Source organism: Ylistrum balloti, unplaced genomic scaffold (genome assembly GCF_031769215.1).
Source record: "Ylistrum balloti isolate Yb309-2 unplaced genomic scaffold, AGI_CSIRO_Ybal_v1 Utg370006, whole genome shotgun sequence".
Classification (NCBI taxonomy): domain Eukaryota; kingdom Metazoa; phylum Mollusca; class Bivalvia; order Pectinida; family Pectinidae; genus Ylistrum; species Ylistrum balloti.
In genome coordinates, this window is record NW_026782081.1 from 693,515 (window position 1) to 704,169 (window position 10,655).

Consider the following 10,655-nt stretch of genomic DNA (forward strand, 5'->3'; position numbering starts at 1 on the left):
TAGCGACATCAGCCAGAATGTTACCAACTTCACAGACTACGTGGCAGAGACTTTGGTTGGAGTTGACCGACAGAACTGGAATCATTTTTATCACAATTGAGCGCGTACAACAAATAACGTCGAAGGCTGGTACAGCCAACTTAACCAGATATGCAAGCGTCCACATCCAAACATTTTCCATGATGAAACTGCTGAAGGTAAAATGGAAGGTATAATGTTGAAAGTCAATATTTTTATCATGATTTACATAGATACATCTTAATATTGGTATAATAAAAATTATTCTAAGGTAAGTTGTTACCTGAAAACGTTCATAAAACAGATTTCAGCTTTACATGTAATTAGTACCCATTGTTCTCCCTCTGTCACAACATTACCTGTACGCTATACTAACGTAGGATAAGTTGGCTGAGTGGGAATACACCCATCCATGGTACGAGATCTGTACATGTGACATTAATCCTTCTCTTTCAAAACAGGCGATTCGGATCAAATCGACAAAAATGATGATTGTCAGAATACTTATATCCAGGTGTTCTTACGTTTTTTTAAACATACAAACATTGAGAAGTTATGCCTTAGACTTAGATAAACCACTTGCTGTAAGACTTCTATTTTGGGATCTGGCACAAATCCTTACCTACCGTGCCACTGGCATTCATATCACATGAGACACTCTATATTAATTTGACAGTGTTTTTTTTTTCTTTTCTTTACAGGTGTCTGTGAACCACTAAACAGTGAAATATGTCGGGAGAAGAACAAGTGGCTTGACTGTTCAGCGACAGGAAACAGTGACTGTCCAGCGTTTAGAGAGCCAGGTAAATTTTATTGCATGCATGCCTAAAAAAACGTCTTCCGTACTAGAAGCAAGCCTTATCTTAAAAAAAGAGGAGTGCCCGGAATATGAATTATCAATTACTTATATGATAGCTTATAGTTCAACTGCTTTTGATAACACTTATGTAATCCACGTAGTTAGAATAGCAAGGTTTCGTAACTTCCTGATACTGCAGTTAGTCAGCATGGCGTGGTGATAGGACAGATGGAAGTATGACCCAAACAGCTTATTGATATTTTGGCTCGTTGTATGTATTTTTGTTAAATTTAATGAAATAAGAAGTTTTGTCCTTCAGTATAAAAAAATTAAACCTTGACTGGAATGAGCTTAACTTTTTTCTTATTTGTTTAAAAATAGGCGTACAAAATGTGACCATAAGATTTCCAAGGACAGATGTCCCTCCCCACGTTACCAACTACTACTGTCAGATATTTGACCTGCCTGACGGCGATTTTCATCTCGTTGGGTCTCGCCCAATCATCGACAATCTGGAACTTACACACCATATTCTCCTCTTCGGCTGTGACGAGCGAGGTAAGGTTAAAACAAAGGGGTCAGGAATTACATATATGTCAAGTGATATATTAAAGTACTTACTCACTTTTATCAATAAGTCTCGAAGTTAATCGGTTCCTTAGCTGTTATTGTGGCACATCATTTTAAAATCAATAGCCTGAAGAAAGTAAGATTGTGTTCTCAGAACTAAAATGCTTTCTCAAAGCTCCATTTACATTTTATGTTTTACTGAAGTATAGAATCAATAGAAAATGATCGACAACCAAGCCTCTAACAGTAAAAAAAAATAATAATAATAGTCTACATGTATATATACCACTATCGTTTTTCAAACCTATAGTTACGTCATTAAGGCTATCTTAACAATTACTCACCAACATTATTATCAAGCACTACAAATTCATACATTGTTAATGAATTGATATTAGAGTTATGATCTTAATCCATACAATGATGAAGTGATGCATTGAAAGACTTGCATTTAATATATATATACTTTATGTACGTGTTAATGTACAGTATACTTTTCCTTTGCATTCTAATGCTGGATTTAGTTTGTGAAAATGTATGATGTTGAGGAGAGAACTTTGATATACATGTAGGCTTATGCCTGATGTTTAATTCAATTGTTCATCAATAAAAAAATACTGAAATGAAAGTTCATCCTACTGTAAATCTTAAATAAATACTGTATCTTAACCGATATAACTAATATAGGTAAACTCCTTTTAAGTATTATTATATAATAATTCCCTTCAGGTAAACTGATTTATTCCTCTCTATAACCACTATCTGATTACCTGCTTTTATATACAGTTTCCCTAACTCGTAAATTGAAATAATACCTTTAAAGGTAAAACTTTAATTGCGTGTTTCTAAAACGACATTTAAACATTTCGATAGCTTTTTGAAATATTTACATCATTTCATTGTTAAAAGTAAAATGTTATATTCAGACGTCAGTAGTTTCTTTTTTCAAAAATATTTCCTTGACTTATAAACATCATAAAAACACTGGTCATTTAAAAGAATGGTGTGGATATAGTAAATTACTGTTGGGTGGTGCGCTTAGGTTGGCTGTTATTTCCATCGCTCTTAATGTATGGGTGCACAGATATGATCACTACGACAAGTTCGCTTCATGTGTGTTTACTAATGACTTTATAGGCGAATCAAAAGGGACCAGAACTACATCTGATAAACCTCAGAACACAGAGTGGAGCAAACAACTTCTTAATCTATTTTTAATTTTTACTTACATAACCCTTCCTACTGCAGGGATCAACGGATATAGATACTTGTCTATAACAGGCGGCGTAAACAATATAGAATGAACAGGCATTCTGTGTGGGAGCCGTGTCTGGAAAACATTATCTATTGAAGAGAAGGATTCATTAAAGTTAAACATGTTAAAAGAAATTGTCTGCATGCTCTTAAATTCAGATCATTCTTTTTGAAAACGACTAATTGGTCTGCACTTTATTAGTTCAAACCTGTCCACAAAAATTATGTGTAACTCTATATAGCCATTTCCGGTCAATGTGAGATGATTCACCGATAACATTCGAACATGCGGTTTCAGTATCTCTGGTCCAACAGAATAGATGAGTTCTGGTCTATAGTGTTTGTCTTCCTGTTTGTACTGACATTACGGAAAACTGAAAGATTTCTGCTTTGTTGCTCTGCTCGGCATTCACATTAGAAACAAATCGATCACAAATCATAATTGTCTGTAAAATACGATGCCGGAGTTCAAAAAGGCTACTCTGTATGCAAGTGTAAACATATGTAAGTCAGAGTATACAAGTTTACGGAATTTGTTCCGTGTTGGTATGGATTTGTTGAGAATAAACCAACTTAAACCAATGAAAAGTACCTATATCCTAAATAACCACCAAATGCCCGTGTTGTGTTACAGACACTGTGTGCTACACATATTTTGTATAGCTTGTCACACCATTTCGACTTTTTATCGGCTTTTCTCGAACGTTAGTAAGGTATAAACGTGGTATTCTTAATCAATCACACAGTCAAATAACCCCCTGAAGTGCATTGCAATCATCGAGAGCTTACATGAGCCGTTGTCGATCGATGCCAGTGCATACATACAGTAATTCACTGAAGAAAGATCGGCTCCTATAATAATTTTCCCCTTTTTTTATTTGTTGTGTAATGTTGGTCTGGTCATCTGCACAAATGACTAACACACATGTGTTACAATCTTACATCAGCATGATAAAAGAATCTTTTTATTGCTATACAATTTTGGTATCATTCGAACTTAAGATGGAAGCCATTTTCATTTTTTTCTATTATGAGAAACAGTTCAAAGATTCGCTAATTGTTACCTTTGTAAAGAAGATGTTTATTGGTGTAAACTGTTTTGTGTATACAGAAGAAGAGGTGCCAGCTACACCCAATGCCTCCCAATGTGGCATGTTGGCCCATCCCAAATGTATTAACATCATAGGGACTTGGACTGTTGGGAGTTCCGGGGACTGTCTTCATGTCAATACCGGCTTCCGAATTGGAACAAGGGGATTCCGAAGAGCAGCGATGCAGGTAATTCCTTTGTGTGAATGAAATGTGCGTTAAAACGACTAGGGATTGATAAAATGTAAGTAAATTGAAATCTGATCGGCTTTATACGTCATTGTCGAATTCTTGTTGGCAAAATTTTGATATTAATGATCGATACGATTTGCTTTATTTCCGTTATTTATCATTGAAGATTCATTGGAATAATCAGAGGAGACAAGATGGCCATACCGATAGCTCTGGCTTGGTACTGTACTACACAGACAATCGCCGAACGTACGACGCCGCCATGTTTGCCGTTGGACAGGAATTCATTGAAATTCCTCCTCGTCAACCGGAAGTTGACTTTCATTCTTCCTGTTCTAGTGATTGTACAACGGCCATGTTCCCGACGCCTATTTATATCACCCGGGCTGTCAATCACATGCACTATATGGGCAAGTATCCAAAAGCATACACTAAAATGATACTTCACTTTCAAAAGAGTCATATATCACTTAAATTTTCAACAAAGGTCCATTATTAATTCTGCTGTCATGACTCTGTTACAGATAGCGTTATTCAATTTGTGACCAAAAAGATATTGCGCAAATGTTCACTAAAGCAATATTTAAAACGTCCAGTTTTTCTATCCTTCTTATGTTATCATGATTCATACAGTTGTAACTGTGAAAGTTTATAGTGTTGATTGCTGATATGATGCACCTTTTACATTTCAATCAATCTAGGTATAAAACAGAGAATTACACTGCACAGGAATGGTACGAAGATCCGGGACATCACATTTGATAATCCCTACCGATACGACAGTCCTGTCTTCTACAAGTATGTGCACAATCCGCTTAGTCGCAAATTCGTAATAAATTTTTGAAATGTTAGACCTGATTTATACAAAACAGTTACAGAAAAAATCAAAATTGGTTTATAGTCGTCAAACAACAATGTTTATTCCTTACATGTGATTTATGAATAAAATTGTTTGATGTCATGAAGTCTTGTGTTAATTTTGCAGGTACGACCCACCAATAGAAGTCCTTCCTGGAGATGAGATTCGGACTACTTGCACTTATTCATCTATCGACAAACAGAAGACGGTGTATTTCGGAGACGGAACTTCCGATGAAATGTGTTTCGGGTTTATGACTTATTATCCGAGACAAAATATCCCAATGCCATATTGTACGACATGGAAAAGTGTAGAAAAATGCAAGCGATATCTACCCCAATTTGGAGGAATTGTCAATGAATGTCCATGGAGGACATTTTTGAGTTCGAAAAATCCGGACACAAAACGTATTGTAGGGAATGTGCTCACACTATGCAACAATGAGTCACGTGACACGAAATGCTCCGATATCTGTACGGAAACCGTGGAGAAAAGCCGAGAGCACGTGTGTTTAAAGGGGGATTTAGGAGAACTGCTTATGTATAAATTCAGGATTAAATATCCAGAAGTTGTCAATTATTTTTTTAAGTGTAGACGAGAAGCAGAAATGAACGGCAGCAAAAATCTAATATCATTGTCATCATTGTATGTATTATCTGTTATTTTGTCATATCACGTGTATGTCTGAGGAGTATTGGAGAAAATAGTTATGTTTGTATTATGTGTACAAGTAGTTGATCTATTGAAAGAGTGGACGTGATTGTATGCAGAAGTCTGTGGATGTAATAGGTTTTTTGTTCGCGAAATTATATCACTTCTTAAAATGCAAATTCTTATTTTGGATTATTTCTTTTGTACTGGGAAATATAAACGTCCGTCAGTAGATAGTTTACATTATGGAACCTGACTTTACCGATATTGGACTTTAAGAACACCCTTAAATACATTGTCTTTGATGATCGACAACTAACAGATTTCTAACCCTGAGTTTTCTTGTGAGCAATTTCTTGCAAACAATTGAATGGTAAGATCAGGTTCATTGAAGTGTAGAAGGCAATATTATATGGTAGTTGTTTTTTTCCTATAGTTTACATCTATACAATTATACATTTTTTGAAATGATAAACCGAATATTGTAGGCAATGTGTATACAGAATATAACAGGGACAATATATCTTTAAGGAATATATTAAATTAACAGTATACATATAGTATAAAGACTTCTAGTTAGATGTTTGTTGTTAATGTGTTTGTCGTTCCACTTTTACACGTACTTATATACAATTTTGTCCAAAGATTTATATACACATGATCATAAGACAAAGCAATGACAAAATTTAAAAAAAAAACGGACTTGCAAAAGGCAAAAATGTGCAATTAAGAGTTCCAATATGATTCACGCAGGCAGTGGTTAAATTGGGCATCAACACATAAAACTGACAGGGAGTTGATAAAGATTGGATCAAGGTACACAAATTAACCGAATCTAAATACATGATGCAAATGACACAGGAAGTGAATAAAACATTGACTTTGGTAGGAATATTAACTAAATTAATACATTATACAGTTGACATTTTGTGAAAATCATACTTGAACAAGTGTTAACAAAGGAAGTTGATGTTATACGTGACGGAGGGAGTTGGTAAAAATTGTACGTCGGTACCACGTTTCATATTTTACACAGTCAACATAACACAGATAATTGGTATAAGTATAAGCTGGAGACTGACGTGGGAGATATGCATTATTGGGAGTAATATTATATGTTTCCTTGCACTATGGATGACCATGGAAGAAACACGAGAAGAGGTAGATAAAATACTTGAGGTAGATGACTGAAGTGTTAACGTTTAGTGAAGGTTTCCACGTGTAGTTGGATCGGCGAATGAGAAACACCACTTAAAGGTTGCCTCCGCTAACTTAATAAAATAAAGGTGAACTTTCAATTTTCATGCATAAATAGATAATGCTCTTAGATGTCAGTCCCTGTTTTTTTTATCCGTTTTGGACGATCATTGGACGAATGAGTGTCCTGTTTGAGCAGGATAATACTTTCCTAAATGCTTTACTTACCAAAACGAGACTACATTGACAAAACGAGTGTACCAACCTGTGAGAGAGCAGTGACAAAGTCGATTCAAAATGATCGTGATTGTCAACCATTATAGCGAGATAGTGAGACGACTCTTTTAATTATAAGTCTGCATATACTTTAACTATGGTACAAGACTCGGCTGACATCTTCTTCCACGGTGACCACATTTTATGGTGGGACATCACATTACGGACATATATATATATATATATATATATATATATATATGAAGCTTAGGTTTCTCTAAACATTTGTTACGATAATAAATATATCATATGAGTATAAGTGTTGTTAGCATTGTAATAGTGTTTTAAGATTGCAATTTAAAATGAGAAACTTCTTAGAAATTATCTTTCCTAATGATATGATATCTTTTTAAACGGAGAGGTTACAAAAGGACATTATTTCATCCACCTTCAAATATTTGATAATATCAAAGAGATAAGTCACGAGTCGGTGACAATGATGGCACTACAGTTATTACAATACACCTATCTGAGATGTACATAAAAGTTAACTTTGTGCCCTCAGATAATAACAAATATTATTTTACGTGTCCGTTTATTTATTTGTAGATACCTATTTCTAATGTATTTTAGTGTAAACTTCATTAGATCTGCGTTTGTTGGTTTTTATATACCGCGATATAAATGGATTTTCTTCATTTTTTATATTTAGATGTATTTATTTCTTGTAATTTTTTCTATAGTCGTGATGAGCCGGAGGCGGAGTTTGTTATTACACACATTGTTGCGACACTCGCAGTAATAGAGATAAGTCCTCGTTTATGTCATGTTCAGCTAATAAACCAAATGAATGACATAGAGAGAAAACAACAATGAATAAAATGGTGTAAGGAAATTATTCTTCATATTCAAATGCGATAGATCTTCGATTGATAATTAAAAAAAAAGAAAATCCTGTGAATTGTGTGGTGTTTACAACCTTAATACATCGCCGTGTACTTAAAGTGATGATGAATTGCTTTGATCAGCTGTCATAGCAAGATTTTTAATTGCTCTCATGATCTAATATGGGTTTGATAATAACGGAAAGTTTTACTTTGATAAATGTACATTTATAATCAGTCCTTTTATATCGATGATTGAATTTTTTTTAAGAAACTGAATTGTAATGTATAGTAAGTAGACATTCCAATACTAAAACAATGATACAATGAGCTTTTTGTGTTGTGTTAATGTAAGGCATGGTATCTAATTTTAAATGTAAGATATTTACGCAGAGATCAGTGTTTGTTGTTTTTCCCCGTCACAGTGTATAATAGAGGATGTGTCGCATCGTGTGAGACAAAACATTTTCTGTCACTGAAAGTACAATATTCAAGTTATACTACAATGTTCAAAGCGGAGGATATTTTTGGACGATAATGGAGAAGACGGCATTCTTACCCCTAGTTGGATACCATTTACCAAATTAACATATATCAAATTATTTGCTTTTCAAAGATATTATTCATCTTCTTGTAGATATGTCATGGTATATAAAATCAACTTTGACAGAAAAAATGATTAGAAATTAAGGCAGCACCGATTGAGAAAATTCATTTCTGGTGAAGGAGGCAAAATTCTACAGGTGTGGCCCCTTGTTACCACCACCAATCCCCGATAACTATTCCCCAGACTGATAGAATGACGGATGTTGTGACATTCAATAAGCTGCAGATGCTGGAGTAGTTTAAAGTTGGCGGGAGAGTGAGTGTATGATATGTATCCCGGACATGTAGTTGGCAACAATCTCTATGGTAATAGCTATGAAGAAAGCTATATATATGTTTCTTTTACCGAAACACAAACCAACTCTACAGGGTACAGTTTTATTAGTGTGAGAAGTTATGTTTTGTTGCAAGGAATAACATTTTATTGGAAAACACATTCTTGGTAGATTTAATCACTTTGTCGAGGGAAATTGTTTGTAAATTGTTGTAGTTGAGAGATATAATTTCGTGATATCTTTCCTTGGTGAGGTATAATTTCGTTGTACCTAGCTACAAACGTTTTGTTTTAATGAATAGGTTTTCTTTATGATATTTAATTTGTGGTTTGTATTTTTGAAGTGAATCTTTTGCTGAATCAGGCATGTTACATTGTTTGTAGAGATGTGCATTATTATGTATTATGGAGAAATAGGCGGGTGATGATGGTCTCCTGTAGTTAACAAGGACATATTACCTTTTTACTGCCACCTTAGCTACTCTTAGCTACTATATTGTATGTACTTTAATGTTGTACAATAATCCACATTGTTCTCAACTTGCAGGAACTTAATATAAGTATTAGTGCATTGATCACAGAAATGATAACGAAATTATTATCAACAGAAACCATCAACAATGAGAACAAAGAACGCCTTCCGAGAGTCAAGGAACATTTTTATAGATTTAGTAGAATGATATCATTAGAATGACAAAGTCACTGAAAACTCTTTAAAATGCATACAAGTATTCACACACAACGTCTAAGAAAAACACATTAAAAGTGTAATTTCAGGTTAAATGTAAAATATTTATTAAAAAGAAAACTTTTTAGAAAGAATATAATTTTTTTAATAATAAGACTATCATCTATAGACATGTTAACACGCTTGATATGTGTCATTAGCAACGAAAATAGCATAGAAGCTAGATGACTTCGAAAAATATGTGCATGTAGAGGCGTGCACCAAACACGTCCACAAACAATGTCCACAAACATAATTTACAGACGTACACCAAATATGTCCACAAACATAATTTACAGACGTACACCAAAAATGTCCACAAACATAATTTACAGACGTACACCAAAAATGTCCACAAACATAATTTACAGACGTACACCAAAAATGTCCACAAACATAATTTACAGACGTACACCAAAAATGTCCACAAACATAATTTACAGACGTACACCAAAAATGTCCACAAACATAATTTACAGACGTACACCAAAAATGTCCACAAACATAATTTACAGACGTACACCAAAAATGTCCACAAACTTAATTTACAGACGTACACCAAAAATGTCCACAAACGTAATTTACAGACGTACACCAAAAATGTCCACAAACATAATTTACAGACGTACACCAAAAATGTCCACACACATAATTTACAGACGTACACCAAAATTATACACACACATAATTTACAGACGTACATCAAAAATGTCCACAAACATCATTTAAAAAATATGGCAATTAATTTTTGCGACTGAATTAATATATGAATAGGAATGGCAAATTCACAATTTACGTACATACCTTAAATGTTTATAGGAGACCTATATTACACCAACAAAATACGATTTTGCCTCTGGGTTGAACAATAAACTAAATAATATGCTTTATACTGATAACTGATATAAATAAAATATACAAATGATGTAATATTAATTTATTTCCATTCTTCATGGAGTTTAAGATGTATTAGCCAATTTATCGTTGGTAAAATCTGCAACACATCCGAAGGGAGATAACTCTATATTATTTGCAGTTAAAACAAAGTTTGTCTGTTGGCATGATTTATCGCCCCGCAATCTTTTTGATATGGAGTCTTCTTACAGTAGCTGGTGGCTACTACCCTGAACAACATAAGGAAGATCCATCTCATGCAATATAATAATCACAACAAATAGGACAAAACCACAACTGCACAGAGTGCAGTTTTAATGTCACATGATCAAGGCTTGGCGACACATAGAAGCACAGTGTAGTTAACTGCAAGTTTTCTTCGATTCCGTTACCTCTTTGTATATTTAGCCGATCTGAAACGTTAT

General features: G+C 34.1%; 1 protein-coding gene across 1 annotated transcript in view; it reads left to right on the plus strand.

Annotated features, from left to right (window-relative positions):
* Positions 1 to 8,123, plus strand: part of LOC132548147 (uncharacterized) — a 46,405-nt gene extending 38,282 nt beyond the window's left edge. Inside the window, exons 4-9 of the mRNA XM_060211970.1 lie at positions 720 to 821; positions 1,199 to 1,375; positions 3,753 to 3,919; positions 4,089 to 4,332; positions 4,624 to 4,720; positions 4,908 to 8,123. Coding sequence (XP_060067953.1) covers positions 720 to 821; positions 1,199 to 1,375; positions 3,753 to 3,919; positions 4,089 to 4,332; positions 4,624 to 4,720; positions 4,908 to 5,469 — 1,349 coding nt within the window. The 3' untranslated portion in view covers positions 5,470 to 8,123. The remainder of the gene's footprint in view (positions 1 to 719; positions 822 to 1,198; positions 1,376 to 3,752; positions 3,920 to 4,088; positions 4,333 to 4,623; positions 4,721 to 4,907) is intronic.
* Positions 8,124 to 10,655: the final 2,532 nt, after the last annotated feature.